Source organism: Microtus ochrogaster, chromosome 5 (assembly GCF_000317375.1).
Source record: "Microtus ochrogaster isolate Prairie Vole_2 chromosome 5, MicOch1.0, whole genome shotgun sequence".
Taxonomy (NCBI): Eukaryota; Metazoa; Chordata; class Mammalia; order Rodentia; family Cricetidae; genus Microtus; species Microtus ochrogaster.
The window spans coordinates 46,998,237-47,021,428 of record NC_022012.1 but is presented as its reverse complement, the minus strand read 5'-3'; the positions used below and the strand labels follow the sequence as shown (position 1 = coordinate 47,021,428).

General features: G+C 43.0%; 1 protein-coding gene across 3 annotated transcripts; it reads left to right on the top strand.

The window, feature by feature from the left end:
• Nucleotides 1-13,952: 13,952 nt before the first annotated feature.
• C5H11orf87 (chromosome 5 C11orf87 homolog) lies at nt 13,953-20,537 on the top strand. 3 transcript variants are annotated; one of them, XM_005347347.2, is made up of 2 exons: nt 13,953-14,074; nt 15,144-20,537. In XM_005347347.2, exon 2 carries the CDS (start codon nt 15,381-15,383, stop codon nt 15,969-15,971), a length of 591 nt encoding a protein of 196 aa, XP_005347404.1. In that variant the 5' UTR covers nt 13,953-14,074; nt 15,144-15,380; the 3' UTR covers nt 15,972-20,537. The 3 variants fall into 3 exon arrangements, with proteins under 3 accessions (XP_005347404.1, XP_026634990.1, XP_013201738.1); XM_026779189.1 differs by lacking the exon at nt 13,953-14,074 and adding an exon at nt 14,219-14,369; XM_013346284.2 differs by lacking the exon at nt 13,953-14,074 and adding an exon at nt 14,426-15,007.
• The last annotated feature ends 2,655 nt before the right edge of the window (nt 20,538-23,192 follow it).

Here is a 23,192-nt window from a genome sequence, read left to right as displayed (position 1 = left end):
CATATCAAGGCAGCACTTGAGTTCGTGAATAGCTGATCTCCCCATGTGGAGTCAGAGGACTTAGAAGTTTGGTCTGGACTGACACATTCATTCATCCATGATCCACTGGGCATTGTCTATGTATAAAGTATGGAGGAAAACCTAGAATAAATGTTTTATTTTTCTGAAATTTAATGAAAATGAGAATACACAAGTAAACATGTCAAAATGAAGGAACACATTCCCAGGGCAGGTGAAGGCGCAGGTCTGCTCAGGCGAGAGGTCCCGACCCTGGTAGTGAGTCCCATGTCCCTGCCAGTCTGCAAGGCAGCTTCCACGTCATCTCACATCTCATTAAGTCCTATGCTGGGAGTGTGTGCTTTGATGAACTTGATTCTCTGCAAATAGGCAACTCAGGCATCTGTGCTGGTTCCTATTAGCAGCAGTAAGTTACCCAGAACATCCAAGGTAAACAAAAATTTAGTGGTTATTCGATCGCACTAATCTCTATCCTCCACAAAGTGCTTTCAACCTATTAGGGAGACATCAGCATGGCATCAGAAGGAGGAACTGAGACAAAGTCAATGGGAACACTGCTCTAAGGGCAGAGTGGAAACAATATTTACCTCACCAAGACCTCCAGGCTCTCAGACAGATTAAATTGGAATAGAACAAGCACATGCGTTCCTTTATTTATTTAGTTGGCAGAAGGTGCCTTATTTTATATAGATCACATAGCCATCATTGAAGATGCATTCTATTTTTAATGTGTCACACCCTAGTGGAGAAAGCATCTGGCTTCTTGAAGGGCACAGTGCATTCTAAGGAGACACAGGAGAGGAAGGAGAATAAACACATACTGACCTCCTCCTAGGAGCTTCCTTAACTTGATGCTTGCACCCTCTTTGAACCCAGCTCTCAGAGTTTCCCCTGTGTTACTATGGTTTTGTTTTACAGCTGGACAAGCTGAGGTTGATTGTCAGAAACATACATGCCTATCGCTGCACACTTGGTAGCAGAGACAGATTTTAGATCCGGGCCTGTCAGCTCTCAGGCTTGTGATTTGCCTGTATCATCCTGCTGTTTTGGAAGGCCATACTGCACGCATGTCATGGTGTCAGGTTAAATCAAAAGTGATGTAGAAACCCCGAGTGACAGGGCATGCAAACTTGGCACTTATTGCTGAAATTCTTCAGTTAGGCTGTGGCAGGCTTTCGTATATTGGTATCAGCAGTGCCTGAGAAAACTCATGTTGAAGCGGGGTAAATCTGATGAGATTCCCATGGGCCTTTGCAGTTCCTCCGTGGGACTGATTTCAGCAGTGTTATTATCTCTGATGCTACATATAGATGGGCACGGCATAGAGATCTGTCCTAGAATCTAGTGCCCAGGAGACTGCTCTTAGGTCAAGCATGCTTCTTCCTTCACTCTGGTGAATGCCACATCCCCCTGACTCCACCCATAACCCCTGTGACTTGTATGCTGTGCTCCCACCATTAGAAGTTTGTTTAACTGGGGGCAGGATATCGAAGGGGTAAGCATTTCTCTTTGGGTTAGAGAATAAGGGCTGAGCTCATGGTACCCGACTTCTTGCTGACCTCCAAACATGCAGTTCCCTTTCTTCTGAGTGGCATCCTTGTTGTGTTGTTCATTTTGTTTCCGGCCTTCTAAAAGTCACTTTCCAGAACCTAGACCATCTTGATCTCAGAAACTTCTGTTCTGAGAGAAATATAGAACCACAGTTCTCTAGGCTTCAAGTTCTCATTAGATTAGCTCTGGAATGTCACACTCCCTTCAACCCTATAATGTCACTACACGTGTTGAAAATCATAGAAATGTGACCTTGATCTAGGAGTGGATAGAGTTTAACTTCAAATCTCACCCAATTCAGTTATGTATTCTGGAACAATTCTTTGAAACTTTGGTCTTATGTTGAGTTAAAGTCGGCTTCAGAAATTGCTCACTCAGTTTTGTCAAAGGAGTTATAGCCTACCTACCACAGAACCTTTACAAGATAGCTGATGACCCTGACTGGGAAGGGAAGCTGCTTGTAGCAGGCTTGTGGTAAGAACAGGTTTTAGGCAGTGTCTTCCAGGCATCACTGTTGGATTCCCACTGTCCCGTTTCCGTTGTCAGGAACTGTTTGGGAATTTTGTTTGTTTTCTATAACACCATAAAGCTTCAGTGCCCCTCTGACCAGACTAAACTTTGATCAACGGGGGTTGCCCTTATTTTCATGGTTGAGATTTTACCTAGTGGCTCATGCTAACATCCTAGAACTGTACTGTAGGCAGTTTGGACTGCCATTACATGCCAGAAAACTGAATGCCAAGAAACTTCCAAATATATTCCCCAATGTTCAATTGCTCTACTTTTGTCTAAAGGGTGAATTCATTCACCCCTCTGCCAATCCTTTCCCATGATGATAATTGTAGCTAGACTTCTAGCATAACCTTCAGTGAGATGTCTTCAGTGATTATTTCCTCTGGTTGTAGCCTAATATCTAACAATCCACTCAGCTTTGAATCCATCAATGGGTTAATTCCCTGATGCAGTTATTGCCCTCATGATCCAATTACCTTTTCATAGAGCCATTGGCTGGGACCAATCTAATACAGGAGCCTTTTGGAGTGGTAGTTTTTAAAACCATAACAGATCCACAGTTTCCCTCTTCTCCCCGTCTATGCCCTCCCACCTCGTCAACACTTCCCCCCTCCCTCTTTCTTTCCTCTCTGACTGCTGAAGCTGAAGATGGCAACCATCCTGCCATCGCTGAAGCAGCACCTTGCTGGGGGTTGGGAAAGACATTAGGACTCTTAAGTCCTCACTGGTTGGTTTTGCTTCCAGTGAGTTTATTTCTAGAGGTGGTGAATTTAATGACAACTCTCTGTTGTTAATAAAGAATGGCAGATGTGCAGATAATTTTCAATTGTGTGATGCTGCGAAAACCAAAACAGCCCTACTGGCATAATACCTGATTTAAATAATGAATTAGCAGCATATTAAGTTTCAATGCCCTTGTTGAAAAGTGAAAATCTAAAAGATGTGTTTTTATGCAGTATGATACCCTAGTAATCCTGAACTTGCTTAATTCTGTTATCGGAAAAAAAAAAAAAGAGGAAATTCAGCCTCTTTGGATTATCTGATCAAATTCCCAAGGGTAAAAGTATTACACTCTTAAGATCCTTATATATTGACACAATCCTGACACAGTATATTCTTTGATCCTCAAACAGTGATTTAGAGTGTTAATTAAGACAAATATCCTTTTTTATTTTGGTTTATTTTCTCTATGTATTATGATCATAAACAAACTTGTAAGAAATTCTTTTCAATAATTGGCATCAACTAATATTAGAGAAAAATAACCCATTTTTCCCTTTGTATTCTCCATCAGCTGTAAGCATGCTATGGAAACTCCTCTTCCGTGTGAGGTCTGTTGAACCTTTAGCATCAAAGCCAGGCCAAGGATGACTCTTTTCCTGACCAGTGCTAAACCATTCCCTTATAATTAGAAATAACTTTATAATTAGAAATCAAGGCTCAAAGAGATTCCATGATTCCTCCACGTTTTCATAATAAAGAATGTCTGAGCTGGAGTCTACACCTAAGTTTTCTAGTTTCATGACCATCACACTACTTAAATTGGCAAAATAGAGGATGATGGTCTGACTTAGCTCAAAGTCATGGTCTTGTCCTTTTTAAGATCAACACGGGGATTTACTTACCACACAGTTAGCTGTTCTCAATGTACGTCACACATTTAATCCATCTCTCCAATAGCCAGTAACATTTGATGTTTGGGATTCCTGTCTCTGGTCTAACTGAACAATCACAAGCTTTGGAGCTAGTCAAGGAAAGGTTTGTCTAGATCCATCCTATTACTACCAGTATATGCACTGGGAAAAACTCCAAGCCCATTTCCTTCATACTGGAAATAACAAAACCTAGATTGTAGCACTGTTGCAAAGGCTGAAGGGGAACACCTATAGAGTGTTTAGTGTCCTGTATATACCTACGCTTCCAGGGATCACCTCCCTCATTACTGCCCTTTGTAAAAGTTTTCACACATTCTCTCAGCTTTGAAGATGCTGTCCCCAGAGAAGTGTTGGACAAGGTGGCTTTTGTCGCTACTATAAGAGGATGTTAACTAGAGTTCTTTCCTACAGAAATTGAGCAGACACCAGATGTCAAGGAACATGTCAAACTAATCCGCATGCTTCTTTTTGAACAAAAATATTCCACGGTTACCTTCATGATCTTGGTGTCTCAACTAAATCAGAGCTATAAAAGGAGACCATAATGGCAAGAGGTACAAAGACTGGAGAAAGATGTCTTAGGGTTTGGTTGTGTTTTTATCTCAAACCCTCTGCTTTGCTTGAGGTCTAATGGCGGTGGATTTGGAGAGCTTGTGTAAGTCACTGCTGCAACTATTGGTAGGGAGCTGGGCTCTGTCTAATTCTCATGCAGGGAATCTAGAGGAAAAATGACAGACTGCTTTGGTGGCAACCTCAGGGAAGGCTGATAGAATCACGTTAGTCTGCATTCTCCAAGGTCATTCAAGGCAAAGGGACAAGTATCTTTCTTGTAGTGTATGTGGGCCACATGGACGTGCTTATGGGAGATATAATTGGTTCATCCTGAGACCCTTTCATTTCATTGCTATTCCACTGCTTTATAATTATGAGTAATTCTGCTCCTAAGGGATTTTAGAATTGGAGGAGACCCTCATGCTGTGGGAAAGCAGCTAGAAATACCAGGGAATTGGAGCAACCAGCATCAACTTAAAATGAAGAAGAGTTAGGTGCTTCCCACATCTGTAAATGGCACGACTCCCTTGATTCTGAGCTAGGGTGATCCTGAGGTGTGCATTTGCGCAGTTTACAAGATTTCATTGGTACTTGGCTTAATAATATTTCTTTTCATGGCTTTTCATTCTTCCTTATTCCACTTTCTTGCTCTAGGAGAGGTATTCAGTACAACTTCTAAATACACTATTTCCATTCAAATTGTTGCCCCATGATCTACTGAAACCACAACTAAGAGACAGTGAAAGAGAGCCTAGGGATAATTTTTTTTTTCGGATTCTTGTCCAACAGATGATAAAAAGAAGTATTACAATGGTGACAAGAGGTGACGGTCCTCCCTGTCACACTGGACACCTCAACTAGGAATGGTTCCGTCTGTGATGGAATGGAGGAGAGGATTTTGCAATATTATTGGCAGTTCTTAAGCGTCGTAACAATGGTAATTATGAAGTCTGTGGGAATGTTCATTGATAAATACCATCATTAGGCTTAGGTGTGTTCCCAGCTAACTGCGCACAAAGGCTCGATCTGCGTCCCAGAAGAGTTCTCGTGGCTGCCATGGAGAACGTTTTTCTTGGAGAGAAAGGCAAAATCAGCTGAAAGACAGGCATGAGATGGAATGTGAGTGAAGACAAGTTGCAAAGACTAAATCTCAATCCTGAAAAGTTTTTTAAGTTATAGGTAATTTTTTTTTTGATAGACAAAAACTGTGGCCCTGAGATCTGAGATGGAAACATTTGCGTCAAATGTGACCTTTGAATTTGCAGAATGTGGTAAACAAAGGGGTCTGTGGAGATAGTTGACTATTTATTGTTACAATGTAGCGGAAGAGGCTAGCAGAAGGGAAGAGGAAACTATTGCAAGAAAGAAACCAGTTGGCTGGAGAAAGACTCCCCATGAAGGTTGGCTATAACAGAGTACACACACACACACACACACACACACACACACACACACACACACACGCTCCCCATGAAGGTTGGCTATAACAGAGTACACACACACACACACACACACACACACACACGCTAGAGGAATAGAGAAAGAACCTAAGATTATTTCTTTCCACGCTCCAAGATTTCTGTCAAAAACAATCCTGATTCAAAAGTACTTCGTAAATTGTCAGGTATTATATTTGTAGTTTAAAAATGCAGACATATCTTTTTTTTGTGCTTTTTTTTTATTGAGAAAGAAAAATTCCGCCTCCTCCCAGCCTCCCACTCCTCCCGCCCTCCCCCCACTCCTCTCCCCCTCCCTCTCAAGTCTGAAGAGCAGTCAGGGTTCCCTGCCTTGTGGAAAGTCCAAAGTCCTCCCCCCTCCATCCTGGTCTAGGAAGGTGAACATCCAAAATGGCTAGGCCCCCACAAAGCCAGAACAAGAAGTAGGATCAAAACCCAGTGCCATTGTCCTTGGCTTCTCAGCAACCCTCATTGTCCACCATATTCAGAGAGTCCGGGTTTATCCCCTGCTTTTTCAGTCCCAATCCAGCTGACATATCTTTGAAATAAGTTACTCCGAGAGTCATCATGCATGTCATCTTTTTATCCAATGACTGAGAAAATCTTCTACATAACAGGACAGAGGTACAGTGATACCAAGCTTTATCTGGTGATGCTGAAAAGAAAGAGGCCATTGGACTTTATTCTTCGGTTCTCAGAGCGGATGCAGGGATATTTACAGAGAAGGACCCAGCAGAAAGAACTGTGATGACTGCATACAATGTGAAGGAAGCCACTTAACGTCACTGTGCTCTGTCAGGAGTTCATCGGATAGCCGCTACAATATCTGTGACCTAAACCAAGTGTTTCTCTTTTGCTATGCACTTTTATATTACAGAAAATAAAATCCAGGGTCAAATATATAGGCTGGTGTGAAAGGGCTCACCTAGTACACACATGACCCTGACTTCAGCCACCAACACCATATTAAAAGGAGGGTGGGGAAGCTGTACAATGTCCAAAGCTAGAGTCAAACTCAGGAAGCTCACCTCTCCTTTCTTTGTATGAGCTTTCATTTCTAATAGTCGGAGATAATTTCTGTTAGAATTATCTGTTTTTTCCAAACCTTATTGATTGATTCCTGGGTTCATTTTTTCCCCTTTTGTTCTAGATGGATTTATGACTGGATGTCTTTTTCTATTTCCACATTACAGTCTTAGTTAAAGTTAACTTGTATAAAATAGCAAGTGAAATCATAATGAGATATAGGTAAAGCTCAAGATGTCAATTTCTCATATTAGACTACTGTTTCTAACTCTATAAGGGCAAGATGTATGTCTAGACTAGTGGTTCTAAAGCAGGCGTGATGTGTGGTCCTTTCCATTAACATTTGGCAGTGGTTAGACATAGTTTAGGTTGTCACACCAGGGAGGGGGATCTAGTGGGTAGATCAGTGGGGTAAATGTCTGCATCAACTTCCTGCTGCATAAGTAATAATCTAACTTAATAGCAAAATGAATGCCTACTTACTACTCCTTGGTTCTCTCAATCAGAGGGCTACTGAAGGGTGGAAGAGCATCTACATCATGTTCTCTGCTTAGGGTCTTAGCTGATCCAGGTATCAGCTGGACTGGGCTCTTAGGTGGAGCCTCTGGGGAAGAATCTCTTTCTATAGTTTCCAGGTTGTTGGCAGAATTCAGTTCCTTTAAGTTGTGACAAGTCCCCACTTCTTGATGCCTCCCAGCCACAGGCTTTGCCCTCACTTAAGCCAATCCCTGAGCTTGTTCCTGGCTCCCCACATCTTCTAAGTCAACACTGACATGCTTCGAATTGCCAACTTCCTCTTGCGTTGCTAGCAAGAGACAAATCCATTCTTTGTAAGAGCTTTTATGATTGGATTTGCCCTATCTGATTTATTTCTGTATCTTACAGTTAAATATTTAGGCCTTTAATTACACCTACAAAAGTCCTCTCACAGCAGTACCTGGATTGGTTTTTGTTTTTGTTTTTCTGAGTAAGCATTGGATTTAACCGTGGGGAACCATCTTTAGAAGTCTACTTATTATAATACCCTACAGTATTATATACAAGACAGCCTTTTACAACCAAATTTTTTTAATCTGGCTCTAAATGTCAATAACGCTCGGTCTAGGCATATCTTTTTATGCATGGTAAAAATATTTCCAGTCATTCTGTCGTATGAAAAGCAGGTCCATAGCCTACAGAACTTCAAAGAAACACATCCTACAGGGTTTCTGATCACGATCCAGAACTCCCATAATCTAAGAAATCACAAAGATTTTTTTCAATTATTTGACATATGTTGGTCCATCTCTCTTTACCCACCTCCCTCTGTTAGCTTACTGTATGTCCTTCTATTATTTGATGTAAGTGATGATTTACTGAAAATTTGGAGAATGGGGAAATTCTTTGTATTTGGACAGATAACCGGATTGCATGTGTGTGAGTAGGATGCAAATGCCTGATTTTAGAGACTTCCCTGTGGTCTCTCGTAGCATACATTGCGGTACAAAGGAGCCACACAGTAGGTCTTTATTGAATTCAACAACTTCTGAAGATTATGTAACATGAAGACAATCTTGGTACTCCTATATTGAGATTAAGTGGGCTTTGAGATTTGATTAGAGAAATAAATATTGAGGTATAAAAGGGATGAAATAAGAGACTGGAAAGGTGGCTTAGTCAGTAACTTGTTTACCACACCAGCTTGAGGACCTGAGTTCAAGTTTCCAGCACCTACCTGCACACAACTTTGGGTGTGGTAGTTTGCACTCTAAATGCAAGCACTGTGGTGAGGCAGAGACCTAGTGCATCCTGGGGCCCAGTGGCGTGTCAGTCTAACCTGATTGGTAAGGTACTGGTCTCAGCGAGGAACCTGGACAGCTCCTGAGAAACAATAACTGGATTTGACCTCTGGCCTGTGCCACTTCTCCTTCCTCCATGCTCCATGTACATCCACACACATATGAATGCACACACACGCGAATGTATACACTCACCGGTACCGTCCTGCAATACAATACATACATCTGTATATAAATACTCATGTGAGGTGGAAAGGAAATATGTTTTGAATTCCTTGACTTTTACCTGAAGTCATGTTCTTTGTGTATTTCTAAGTTACAGAAATCGTCTGGTCCAAATTTCCACCCCAGTTAGACATCTCTTTGACACTCCTGAGAGGTTTGGTTTATGACTGAGTCCTTCCAGTTTAACCAAGAGTCAGATACTTCAAAATAGTATTTCTCAAAGCTTGTTTGCCTGTATGTTCTCTGAACTAAATTTGGAAAACAGTAGACCCCTTTGAAATTTTTAGTTGCCATGTAAAGCCCATACGCATGAATGTAGTAGTTGCAAAAGATGTGGTTTCTACACATTTCTTATCCCATATGGTCCCTATTTTACCAAACCCTCAGAACAATAGGTGAAACCCATTCACTTTGCAGACTCTGTTTTCTATATTATCTGTCAAGAAAATCCATTTCAAATTATCAATAGAAACAGTCCAGCTAGGGCTGTTTTTTTTTTTTCCGAGAAAGAAAATGGGCTCATTTTTCAATTTAAATGAACCATGATACTTTCATCTCTGTGACAAACATACTACCTTAAAATTTCAAGATAAATCAATATATAGACAGATAAGACACAGAGCCTTAAAATGACTTTGTCCCCTGTATGATAGGACGTACAATTCCGTCAATATTTGTTACATATTTTTTTTGATGTTGAATTTTTTTTCTTTTGGTCCCTTTTCATTCCTTCGGGAGCTATACCTCCTCCAGGTTTCTCTGTTTAGTCCCTTCAAATGATTTTCTACTATGAGTATTGCATAAGAAAGAGTAGGATTGGTGGTTGGTAAGACATGCTCGCCTTTGGTAAAACAGGAGAAGTGAGAGAGGACAACAGAAGACAAGGTTTAAACCCAAATAGATATATTTGGTTTTCTTTCTTTTTTTTTTTCAAATAGATATATTTGAAGAGAAAAGTTTACAGAGGGGTAAAGGACTTGGAAAATAATTTCCTTAAAACACATTGTACCCTCCTGGATGTGTTTTAAGTATATCAGTAAGTATGTATTTATCCACTTTGAAGACTCTTGATACCAAGTGATAACCTGTTATTTACTTAGGGAAGTGTTCACAGTATGAAGATAATGAACTGAAACATCCTTCCTGCACTGTGGTTTAGTATGTGATCCCTGCTGACGACTGGCATTGAAAGATGCTGCGGTACCTGCCCCGCTTTGCATCTCTAGGGGTCATATCCCAGGCCTATGGCCGTACATTCTCTGTCATTATCTTCGTCCCCTCACTTTTCCAGTCATCTTGACACAAGGATGCTAACTCTCAAAATGAATATTTTTTGAATTTGGCAGTCTAAAACAATGAAACATTTTTATTTCCCAGGATGAAATGTCAATGTTTGTGATTTTCTTTATAAGAAACTATTTTTTTTTTTTTTTTAGAAAATGCTTGCTGTGTGTTTGGTACTTAAAATAGTCCTACAAAGAAGATATTATTATTATCATTGCTGTTTTCTGCTTGCAGACAGGAAGATTGAATTGAAAAAGACATAAACGACTAGACAAAAACAAGAATTTTATTCTGTGACCGTGTTTAGTTAGCAACTGGTTAATTTATTACTGGCTGGGTGAGGAGTTGATTTGACAGTAACACGATACCATGAAGACATACCTCTGTAGGTGTTGAGAGGGCGGGGAGCAGAAGAGATAAGAATAGACATAAGGTCAGAATTATCTGCACATTCGCTGGTAACTTCTCTAACAGCTAAAGGGCTCACGTCACACATATAGGGTGAGAATCCATAATGACCTACTGAAGTGACCTAGCACAGTTGCCATAGCTTTCACACTAGCCTGCCTAGTCCAAGGGTGTCTGTGGAGGTCTATGAACTGCTCCATGAAGGTGCGAATCCAAACAACAAGGACTTCCTATGTCCCCCTCCTCTGATTTCAAACACATCTGCTTTCTCTAGTGGTTTTTGTTTCATCCAATGAGGACTAGTTAGAAATGGTAATATAAAGTAGAAATAGAGATGCATATGCGCAGACAGGCAGAGGAGAAAGGGAGAGTGAAGATGTTGTATACAGAAGGAAGGAGGGATGTTAAAAACATTCTGAGAAGGCTGGAGAGATATCTTGGTGGTTAAGAGCACTGGTTGCCCTTCCAGTGTTCAATTTCCAGCACCCACATGGCAGCTCATAACCATTTGTATAACTCCAGTTCCAGGGGATCCAGTGTCCTCTCTCTGACCTCCACAGGTACCAGGGATGCAAGTGGTGCACAGACATACACACAAACAAAACACTCATACACATAAAATAAAAATAAATAATTAAAGAAATCTGAACTTAAGTGTCCTTCTATATAGTATATACTCGATGATTTTATATCACCTATTCTGGAGACAAAGTCTTCTGTAGCTGGTCTTATTTTCCTTATGTGGCTAGGGGTGACCTTGAATTTCTGATCATCCTGCCTCTACCACCTGAGTCCAGGGTTATAGGCTTATACGAGCACTCCCAATTTTAATCAGTACTGGGATCAAGTCCAAAACTTTGAGCATGCTAGGCAAGCCAATGGCTTGTATCCTTAGCACCTCAGACAGGGAGCCGGGCCGCGGTGGTGGTGGATGCCTTTAATCCCAGCACTTGGAAGACAGAGAAAGGAGGATCTCTGTGAGTTTGAGGCCAGACTGGTCTATGGAGCAAGTTTCAGATAGGCTCCAAAGCTACAGAGAAATCCTGTCTCCAAAAATGAAATAAAAACAAAAAACCAAAAAACAAAAGAAAAAAAAAACAAAAAAACAAAAACCAAAAAACAAACCAAAGAGAGACCCAAATTATTTGCAGTTCAATAGCATGGTCTTCCAAATCGCCCTGAACTGTGACATGATGTAAGTTATCTAGGGTGAGACCTTGTCTTTCCACAGGTTGCATGAAATGGCACAGACTCCTTGAGTACTCTTAGCGTAACTGATTGTCTTCATTGTAACAAAAAAGTAAGAACAGTGGCAAGCCCATCACACATCACATTATCTGGAATCAGGTCATGTAAGAAGAGTCCCATTACCAGTATGTTATCCTATTACAAGATATTGCTGAGATATGTCTCCCTCTAGGAGAAACCCAATAACTTCCCCAAATCTAGGAAACAGAACACAAAGGGTTAATTCTGTGAAAAGATCTTTGTTTTTTAACAAGACAACTTTTTTTTTTCTTTTTCCTCCCCACCCCCCACCCCCGCATAAGATCCTCTTTAAATAGCCAGGTCTCTTTTTGGAGTATTCAAAAATGGGTTTGCTCTACAACATGCTGATGGGACTCAACTTTTCAAGAAGAGAGTCTGCACAAACAGACCACTGTCTGTCAGGTCTTCATAGCGAAGCCTCATCTGTCACAGTGAAGCAAGCAAGGTTGCACCACCAGGACCCCTCCCTCGGGGAAGGAAGGCTTATGCAAGCTTCCAGGTCACTGGCCATCATGGACTGTGACTTTGGCAGGGAAGGGTGTCAATCTGGGGTCTGAAGGAGCTGGGCTTTATTAAGCATATACTAATATTAGCTTAAATAGTTTACGGCACTCTTCTTATCGACAGAGCTGTGAAGATAGAGCCGGTGCTTCCCTCCTCTCTGTAGTGCTGTAGATAGAACCCAGGGCCTTCTGCATGTTACACAAATGCTTTAACACTGCTGCTCCCGGGGCCCCAGATGACATGTCCTCAAATAAAGGAAAGCAGATTTGGGATGGAGGGAGGATATGATGTATCGTTCATTGATGGCGTGAGCAGAAAGAGGAAAGTGAGGATTTGGAGGGGGCTAGATGGTAACGTAGGGTCAGAAGGAGAAATCTTATTTTTCTTTTCATATCAGACCCCACGTCACAACTACAACTGACACAAGTGAGCACGTGGCATCCAGTGTTCCCATCAGTCTTCCTTCCCGATTCGTGGCAGGAGGAGAGGAGGAACACAGGCTTCACCGTCCAGCTCAGGGAGTAAACATTGCACACCTTGCTAGACTCAAAGACAGGAGGTGCACAACATGGGAGAGAAGAAAGAAACAATTTTAATGAGTTATCCAACTGTCCTTAGAGACCGTACAGACTTTGGTTTGCGTTCCAAGACAACTTTTCCAATTATGTGCATGAAAAAAAAAGCGCGCTCTGTTTTGAAGATAGCTACTATAAAAGAATACACTAGTCCTGTTTCTGCAAGTATTCCAAACTAGTCGTTCGCTGGTTACATACAAGACGTTGGCAAGCTGCTAAGAGTCTTTCTAGAAGATGTATGAATTTAACTTTAAAAGCTGATGCATCAAGCAAGCACTTGGACAAAATTAGAGTCAGTGAAGGAAGACTTGTCAAGCAGCACACACAATGCTGAGAACGTTTACAGGTCATATGTTTTCTACCTTCCTCTTTCTAACTTCCCCTTTCGGCCTCCTAAGCCCATGCTTGCTTTGTGTGTTCACAAGGTGAGATCCTCAAAAGAGAGGGGGTGTTCAATACACCGAATGGAGCCTGGGCCCGGAGATGGACTGTGAGGAAGATATCAAAAAGCAGATGGAATGACATACTTTGGTGACTGGTGGAGACCACGGGGTCTCGGATGCACATTTAGGTCCCCCGCTTCGGATTCTGCCACAGTTGTGTTGACAAATGTCCTTGTCATCTCTCTAGTACAGGCAGTTTATTGGTTAGGATCAGAGGCCGCAAAAAATAAATAAATAAATAAATAAAAATAAAAATAAAAAAAAAGGATTTGGGAGTAGCAAGAACTCTGATCAGTCAACAGGAAGAAAGTGTGCCCCCAGGGGACAAGGTTCTCCTGAGGCAAAATGTACCTGGAGACCGGTGGAGGATGAAGCTCAGAGCAATGGAAGAAGCAAAGCTTGCTTCTTTCCCAGACTAAGGAGTGCTAGTGCTGAAGGTGGGTTGCTGGGAGGGTGGAGGTGGGGGTGAGGGTGGGGTGGGCTTGCTCCTCCCAGCCCCAAAGCTGGGGAACAGCAGGGAACTGGGAATGGTGTTGGCAAGGTTGTTATGCCAGGACAAGGTGTTGGGTATGAGGGTGGGTGGGGGCCTGAGGGGTGGCTTGGAGCCCTGGCGGTGGCTGCCTGACGTCACCGGCCTCTCTGGCAATAGGCTAAGAGCTGAGCTCCCTGTAGCAGCGGCGAAGGCAGCGGCGGCGGCGGCGGCAGCAGCAGCAGCGGCGCGGCTCTGTCTCTGGTCCCCTGCGCTCCGCGCCTTCTGCAGCCCGTCACTGCAGCCGAGGCGGGGGCTCCTTCTCTGCAGCCGGTTGGCCATTCCAGGTAAGAGACAATGGTCCGGCTGAAGGCTTCCATGACTAGGGAGACCAGCGGCAGGATGTGGGCGGGTAAGACCACTCCCGCGGCCTGCGCAGGCACCTCTGGTCAGAGCTTCGGCCCCCGCCCCTGCCCCAGCGGAGGCTAGCGCTTTGCCTTGCTGCTCCGCAGTGCAACAGTTTGCACCTGCCTTTTGGGAGAGACGAGGGAGCTGTGCTGCCCGCTGCGGGTCCTCCTGACTTGGTCCTCTACCACAGCCTCAGGGCCCTTAGGTCAGGGCCCGGGGAAGGCTGGAGACAAGGTCGGTTCCCCAAACTTTGCAGGCGGGAACCCTTCCCCTTCCAGTTCCTGCTCTGGGAGAAAGAAAAAGGATACAAGACGCTGTCAAGTGGGAGGCTCAGAGAGATGGGGAGGAGGGGGGCGTTTGCGAAGATATGCCTCCGCTGAGAAGGGTGCTTCAGCTGTTTTTGATGGGGAGGAAGGGGGAGGAAGGTAGCAGGAAAGAAGGCTGGAGAAAGGTCGAGCATGATCCTGTGTGCCAGATCCAGCGTGTCAGCTGTGGCAAGGGACAGAGGCAGTGGGATGTATCCCTTGGGACTAGGACCTTGGGGATCTGAAGGTCCAGGGTGGAAGTGTCTGGATGGGAAAGGAAGCTTGCATACAGGGAGCCTGCTCGGAGCAAATGCTGGCGAGAGTAGATCTTGAGAAGAGGTCCATGGTGCTCAGAGAGGACAGTTGGCTTTCTGGGAAGTAGATAGAGAAAGCCAGCCTTGGCGGCCACTGTTGGTGACAATTAGAAAGTTGTGCAGGGGGCAGGGCGGCTGCCTTCTCTGCTGAGTAACCAGTGTCTCCGCGGTGCGGTGCGGTGCGGTGCGGACACCAGACCCCATCTGAGCCAGCGGAGCAGCTGGCAGCCGCTCTCCTGCGCCGCTAGGAGCGGTAGGATTGGGTCGGTGGGTTGTGGAGATGACAGCACCCAACTGAGGGTCGCTTGGCAGTGGTGGCAGATCCCTCTCGTTCTCCACACTTGCCTTGGCGGTGGCCGGGACCCTAACTAATCCTGTTCTCTTTGCAGCACGGTGCCTGGGGAAAGGAAACTGGGCGCTTGGAGACAAGATCAAGGAGGACCGGAGACAATCTCCCTGGGGCCACTAGCTCTGGCCAGCTTGCCTGCCGGCAGTCGCTCCCTCAGTCCCTCCAGCGCCAGGGAGCAGTTGGGGTGGCGTGGGCTCTTGTCCTCGTCTTGGCTGGTGGGAACCGTGTGTACAACAGAGGAAGCCTGGTGGGTCTGTCCCCTCTCAGCCCAGCGCCGATGAGTGCCAGGGCGCCGAAAGAGCTGAGGCTGGCACTGCCGCCTTGTCTCCTCAATCGGACCTTTGCTTCCCACAACGCTAGTGGAGGCAGCAACGCAGGTGTCCGCAGCTCAGGCGCAGGTGGTGGCACCTGCATCACGCAGGTGGGACAGCAGCTCTTCCAGTCTTTCTCGTCCACGCTGGTGCTGATTGTCCTGGTCACTCTCATCTTCTGCCTCATCGTGCTGTCCCTCTCCACTTTCCACATCCACAAGCGTAGGATGAAGAAGCGGAAGATGCAGAGGGCTCAGGAGGAATACGAGAGGGATCATTGCAGCGGCAGCCACGGTGGTGGTGGGCTGCCCCGGGCAGGTGTTCAAGCTCCGATCCATGGAAAAGAAACCCGGCTGGAGAGACAGCCCCGGGACTCCGCCTTTGGCACTCCCTCCAATGCCACCTCTTCCTCCTCTTCAACCCCTGGTCTCCTGTGCCAGAGTCCCTGTGCTCCTCCGCCTCCACCGCCAGCCCCCAGTCCACACGGAGCACACGCAGCTTCCTCCTGCTTGGACACAGCTGGCGAGGGCCTTTTGCAAACGGTGGTACTGTCCTGATTGTGTAGCCCTCTCCTTACCCCTTCCTCGTTTCCAGCATCTTTGCCATCCTCGCTTTTCGGTCCTCCTTTCTTCCTTTTCCTTTTTCCTCTGCCCTCTTTCCTTACCTGCCCACCCTTTTCCTGTTTCTCCTCCGCCGAGGCACTGTGCGGTATTTGTAAATATTGGGCAAGGAAAGTCTCAGAGGAAGAAATAACGCTGATAATACTTTATTGATATTTATAGTAATTATTACACTATTATTAACACAGTCCAAGCGCATGACAAATCACATAACTTCTCATTGTTAACGATGGCTGCATCTTCCCTTTCCACCCCGTGTCCCCCTCAGTAAGGAGGAGAAACCGCACAAGCTACCAAATATATAAAAGGTGTTAACACAGAAGGGGAGGGGGCCGGTGATGTTGTATATAGCTGTCAAGTGAAGGTTTAGTCGCCTTTCTGCCCCTCCCCCATGGGCCTTCTTTCACGTTTCCTTTAGCTTCTCCCCCCTCCCTTTCCCTCACTTTTAGCCGGGCTCAGGCGTTAGTATATTATAAAGGAAACATCTACATTAAGCACCAGAGACCACAGAGAATGTCCCAGAAAAACGTTTAGGACAGGTAACCCCTTTCTAGTCAGTCATCTCTTCACTTTTTGGTTTCCCTGGGCAGTTTTTGAGTTTACTTTTAGAAATATCTCTCGCTGGCCGAGCGCAAAAAAGCAAAACCCATAGTATCCGCTTTTGCCCCTTCCATCCTCCTCCATTCTCCCCACTTGCACACTTGACTGGCGGCAGCTTTCTGTTTTTGTTTTGTTTTAGCCTCAGAGACATCGGGAGCTGTCCAGCTATGTCTGGTGCTGAATATGTCTCGCCTTCCTGATTACTTCCTCTGGTTGTGCAGGCCAAAGAAGGAGCTATTTTGGAAAGTGATTGTCTTGGTTTCGATTGGTTTCTTTCTTCTTTTTCTACAATTGGATTAGCGTGTACTATTGTTTTGCTTATTACTGAACATTGCATAAGTTACCTTTATGTAAAAAAAAAGTATTAGGTAATGTGCCGTTCTGGAAATGCAGTATCTAACCAACCGATATGTTTCTGTTTTATTTTTAGAACAAGTGCACCTTTGTTATATACTTATTATATTGGTACCAAATACAGAAGAAAACTATAGTTCTGTGATATGTCCTCCGATCTGTATATTCTTGTTCTAACTTTCCAGCTGTTGATATAATGGTTGCCACTGGCTAAGGAAGTCAGTGGTGCAGGCCTGGCTTCTGTTTCCGGAAGTGTTCTTTTGTATTTTACTCTGTAGTAGACTATTATAAAAAAAGATGACACCCACGTTTCCCTTTTTCTTTTGTGAATAGCAGAAACAGCCACATCAGAAAACAAACAATGGGTGCGCAGGAATGCCATCTATTAAATCATGGTTAATATTTCAACAGTGCCTGTGGTTCTCTGCATGCAGCTACCACCTGGAGGCAGTGGTGTGTGTGCTTGCTTGTACTGTATGTGTCTGGGGGAAAGACTGGTGGAGATGTTGGGCAATTTGGATGACAGGACATGCAAATTTCCAGGTTAAATCAGTGAAAGCTTACGGGATAAAAAAAATGTCTACAGCTTGTCTAGTTACAACTCTGTGCCTGCATCTGATAAACAGCAATGGAGGAGGATCTTTCTTCTTTTCTAAGTCTGGCTTAATTGGCCTCCCAGAACAAATAGAGAATATTGAGGAAAAAATAAAGTGAGAGAGAATATAATTCATTTGTCCTCTCTTCAAACATCAGGATAAACACATCTATGCTAGACTCTGCTGCTGGGTGTTTGGCAGGGGGACCCCACACATATCCCTCTCCTGAGCCACTAGTTGCCCTCAGTTCTCTGTCTTGTTTCAAGTTGTATGTGCTTATTATCCAGAGAAACTATGGCCTCTAATGTTTTTGGTTATTATAAGCTTTCCCAAGCTCAGTCTGTATCTTTATAAGATAAGTTATTAAGGTTGATTTTAGCCACCTATCAGATATCATCCAAGTCCTTTTCTGAAGCACAGGCCATTATTTAAGCATGCCACATTGTACCATTAGGAAGACCAGGTCTAATCTTTGGATACAATATATTAAACAATGAACAAGATTCTCTCTCGTGCCTTAGTCACTTCCTAGTAACAGGTCAGAGTGCATTCACTCCCTCAGACGACCAAGGAGCCCGTCAGTGGAACTCTACATTAGCTACAGTGAGCTCTACATTGGACATCAGACTAAGGCACTGTGAAAGAGAATGTCCATTAATCTCTTTAACTTGCCCTAATCCAACCATAGCTCTTAACACCTTCTTACAGAATGGGTCTTGAATGTGAAATCCGAATAGAATCAGGAACCCAGAAAGAAGGAACGTTCTCATTTCAATGAGCTCCACTTAAGTGCACAGATCTTACTTTCTTCCCATTATTTGGTGCACTGTTTATTTTACAGTAAATAATTTCCCATTTTATTAAAGCAATAAGATATTCTGTTTTGAGTAGTGCTAGATGCTGATTCCACTTCCTTGGTGCTGAAGCGACTCATGTGTTCCTGCCTTATGAATCACAGTGCATTCAAGGCATGCAATAATAATCCCCTTCCAAGAAGCAGCCTGTACACCCTAGGGGGCAATGTCCTATATACTTTTCCAAAAGAAATAGGGGGAGCAAGAAATAAGCTAATTATGTGTATTTTAAAAAAGTCTTGATACCTCTAACCATAAGCACACATCTGTAATGTGCTATTTATTGTGCATCTTTAAGTGTTTATGCCTTTCCCCATCAATTGATTAGGGTTTAATATTTTGATAGTGTCCTGTGTAAAGATGATGCAGCTTGCTAATTACATTTCATACTGAGTTTAATATGCTGTGAACCTGGTGAGGTCACAAGATTTCTGTGAGCTAGAATGAGAATTACATGTAATTCTAGTAGACCAGATCCCACACCAAATTATTGCAATAAGCATATAACAATGCAAATTTCCATAGACTCTGTTTAGTGAACTCAGCTGGCCCATATGACATTCAACACTTCATTTTTATGAGACAAACGGCAATATGGAAATAGCTAAATTTACTCTAAGGATTTTATTTACTGATGTCCAGTCAAACTAATTGCTTCAACCCTCTATAGCTACACTCAACTCCTGCACTTGCTATTCAGTATTAATAAGGTAGCATGCTTGATTCTTACTGTTTTAAAAAAATGAGAAAATAAGGGAGAGAATGCCAATGTGTCAATTGTATGGGACTCTGACTCTTGAAGATGTAGATGGATATAATCTGTAGAATTTATATACACCCATAGATATGTATTTATATATGCATACATTTTGTACAAATTTACAATGGACTTTTGTATTCTCTTTTCTGTCATTATAAGTATGAGATCGAAACCAAATAGTTGTTCCATCGTCTGATCCAGAGAAGATCTGACAAGTCAGGTAAATGCATGTACTTGTTTCTTTGGGGTCAAATCGGAATGACTTTCTCTTTATTTAATGGAAGGGAAGCGTCTTCCTCAGCTTGGGAAATTGGTAATTAGATAAGCTTCCTTTCCTATATTAGTGACTCAAATGTAGCAACGATAATGAAGTTAGGACCATATCAATGTGGTCCAGCTATCTAGGTGGAATAAAAAGGTCTATCTAAAAGAGCTTTGGAGCCATCTAGACCACAATCATGGATTGCAATTTGAATTTTTTGCTTTTCAACATATATGTTGTATAAAACACAACATATATCTGCTTATTTATAGGTAAAATGAAAATATAACTCTTATTTGTTTAATTTGACAAGTAACTGTTTTGAAAATATGGACAACTTAGCTTTAAACGTTACTTTGGCATTTACTTTTACTCCCTTTTTATCTGTACCCATTGAACTGACGAGATAATGACTAAAACTTCCCTTTTCAATGCCTAGGTATAAGTGTTATGTGCTTTTCTGTGAATAATGGCTGAGACATTACTAATGGGTATTATCCGAGAGTTACGGGCTAAATTCAAACCAGAAACTTTAATGTGGCTTCTAAAACCTACTCCCTGGTGATTCTAGGCTTCGAATGTGAAAAGCCACTTGTTCGTGTTTGAAGGCAGAGGTTGTGGCTTGCAGATGTTACAGTTCATGTCAGAACAAATTGCCCCCTCTACACAAGAAGATACTTCCTCACTGGGATAAATATAAATCCGATTCTGGTTTGTTTCCCTTATTTGGTAACATTTGAGAAGCAGATATTACGGCTTGGCATCAATGCTTGTCATTACCACCAACCCAATGGCACCATTGGTGCCATGTAGGAATGCTTAGTGGAGAAAAGGAAAATGGACTTAGCTTTAATTGGGGGACAATAAACCACTCCAGGTGTTTACCTGTTTGAGGCAGGATATTTCGCCGAGATGGGTGGTCTCACAGGACTGCTGTGATAGGGAGGCTAACTACAGTGACAGCACCCACAGAAAAAGTGAGTTTTGAACTTGAGTATATCCAATAGCTAGAATAAAACAGGTCCTAGAATTCATGAAAAATTTGTTTTGCTTTTATACCAATAAAAGAGTTTTCTTGTTAATTGGTTTTTTGGACACTATTTCCTTATTAATTTAGTGTATAACATGCCAGGCTTTTAAAATATCTTACTCCGTTGCACTTAGATACAGTTTTCTAAAGGAGACAATTAAAATGGCTTTGCAGCTTATCTGCCCTTCCACTCAAACCAGCTGTATCTCAGAGAAAGGGTGTGTGTGTGTGTGTGTGTGTGTGTGTGTGTGTGTGTGTGTGAGAGAGAGAGAGAGAGAGAGAGAGAGAGAGAGAGAGAGAGAGAGAGAGAAAATATGGTAGTGTATGAATGTGTGTATGAGAGAGAGAATGTGTGTGTATTTGGTATAACCCAATAAACTGAGTCTAGTGTGAGAACTCAGTGGTTCTTCTAAGTACCAACTCCAAGTCTTGAGAATATTTCCTCTTCCCCTTTCGCTGCTCTAACATAACCTAGTCTATCAGGAAGAAATGTGTTGAGAACCATATTATGCCCTTAAAGAGGGATATCTCAGGTTCACACAAATTCAGAATGGCCCTAGTTGAGCCCTGTTGAAATGCAGCTTGCTGGGGATGTTCCTTACTGTGTGTTGCTATTGTCCTACCCCGCCTTCCTCCTGACATCTGTTGTTATAGTCTCAGAGCCTTTGTCTCCAGGCTGTAATTTAACGCAGGACTCTTCATCCCAGCCTTACCACTCCTAGCTCTACCAGTGCTCTCTCATTCCACCTCCCTATACAGTGAGGGTCTGACTTTCCTGACCTGCATTGAAAGTCATAAATTCTTTCTCAGGGTCGTAAATCAAACCACTACCCCGCCACCTCAACTCTGCTATTCTTGTAACGTGTTAGATGTCACGCAGAAGCGTTTCTTCTGAACTTGTATAGCCTCACACTTCGAAGGCTGCACAGTCCAATATCTGAGTAGATGCCGGCTTGTCATTTACCCGCAGATCTGTTTAGAGCTTTATCAGACACTACCAACAGTCTTTTTGGCTCCTAACGATTATAGAGGAATGAAAATCCTTCATGGCTACTTACCTCACTTTATTCTTCTGTTTTATGATTTTTTTCCTCAAAATTGCCCCAGATTAAAAGAAGCAGCTGTTTCTCCTCATGGCCCCTCTTCTCTTCCAGAGATTCTTCCTACAGTCACTAACTTTCCTCTTCCTCGGTGTCCCTAGTGCTCCATTCTTAGCAATGGCTGGAGTGAGAGTAGGAAGCGTGATTGGAAGCTTATTGGTAAGATTCTCAAAACAGCCCCTGTAAGCAAACCTCTGCATTTATGCAAAGCAAGTGTGCTCATCATTAAGCCTTGTTCTTCTTTCCCTGAAGATTTTGATCATCTTGTGTTGAAATAACCAGTTTAGCTAAAGGCTACAACAATTATATTTTTATTTATTATAAGGGGAAAACTCATGAAACAGGAAACGAGAAATTCAAGCACAGCAGTGTCCCGCGGGAATGGCTCAGAGAGAGAGAGTGCACAGGTTTTTCCTCGGTCCCAGAAAGCCATGCCTTACCTGAGCGCCACCTCTTAAAAGAAATTGGATAACAAAATTATCTCCCCTTTTTGTCTAAACAAGAGTGATCTAAACCTGATACAAAACTATATGCAATAGGAACAGATATCAAACAATATAAGCAAGGAACACATGACAAATGTTTTAATAAACATTCTATTTTAAAAAGTCCAAATCTTACATTGGGAATAAGCTTGGCTAAATCTTAAGAGGAAGGTAACTACAACTATCTAGTCTTCAACCCCCATCGAAGGCCTGAGAAGGGAGGTAATATTACTTGAGTAGACAGGAAGTGCAATCAAGCAGCTTCCAAAGCGAGCAGAATATGACGGAGACAATTAGCTACCTGAGCAATCACCCAAAGTCTCATTTGTAATGTTGAAGCAACCAACTTTGGCTAAGGCCTAGTGTAACTGACAGGCCATGTTCAGAGGCAGGAAAAATTTAAAAACCATCTTACCCTGTCTTGGCAAGATTTGACAGTCTTTTTCTTTGTGTCCTGCTCATCCATTTTGGATACCATGTTCTTTGTCTGTGGTCCGTTGCAACCCATTCTAACCCTTCCAGTTTGGCTAGAATAACTCACTACTGATTGGAGCTTTAATCTTAAGTCACTATTTGATCTCCAAGAAGGCACAGCCACTTCCCTACACTGACCCATGACTGCCACACTCCCCAGCCCCCAGGAACTGAAATTGTGGATAAGGCAATTCTAACCTTGAGATTAGATGGACTTCTACTGGGCATTGGACACTGAAGTGAAAATGAGCAACTAGCTTTACTGGAAGGCAGCAAGAAGAATGGATTAGTGATTAAAAACCCAATCTCTGATCAAAGCTTCACTCCAGGAAGTGTACATTTTAACCTCAGCTGTTTGGTTATTAGAAGGATGGATGTTAACATTGCTTGCTCTTACTCGGGTGGCATGGATTCATTTTCTTGTTCTTTGGATTCCTCAGCCAAGGATTAATCTATGACACATTAGCTATATATATATATATTTCTTTCGGGTTGAATATTGAAGTCTAATCTTTTTTTCCAAATATACCATCTCCATATGTGTCCCAGATTGGAACTGATGCGGATAATATTATGCTCCTGTCTCTAAAAACAGTATCTCATTTTCCCTTACCTTACAGATAAGATATATTAGACATGAGTG

Coding starts and splice junctions, on each gene's coding strand:
- C5H11orf87 (XM_005347347.2), top strand. CDS start 15,381: ATGAGTGCCAGGGCGCCGAAAGAGCTGAGGCTGGCACTGCCGCCTTGT.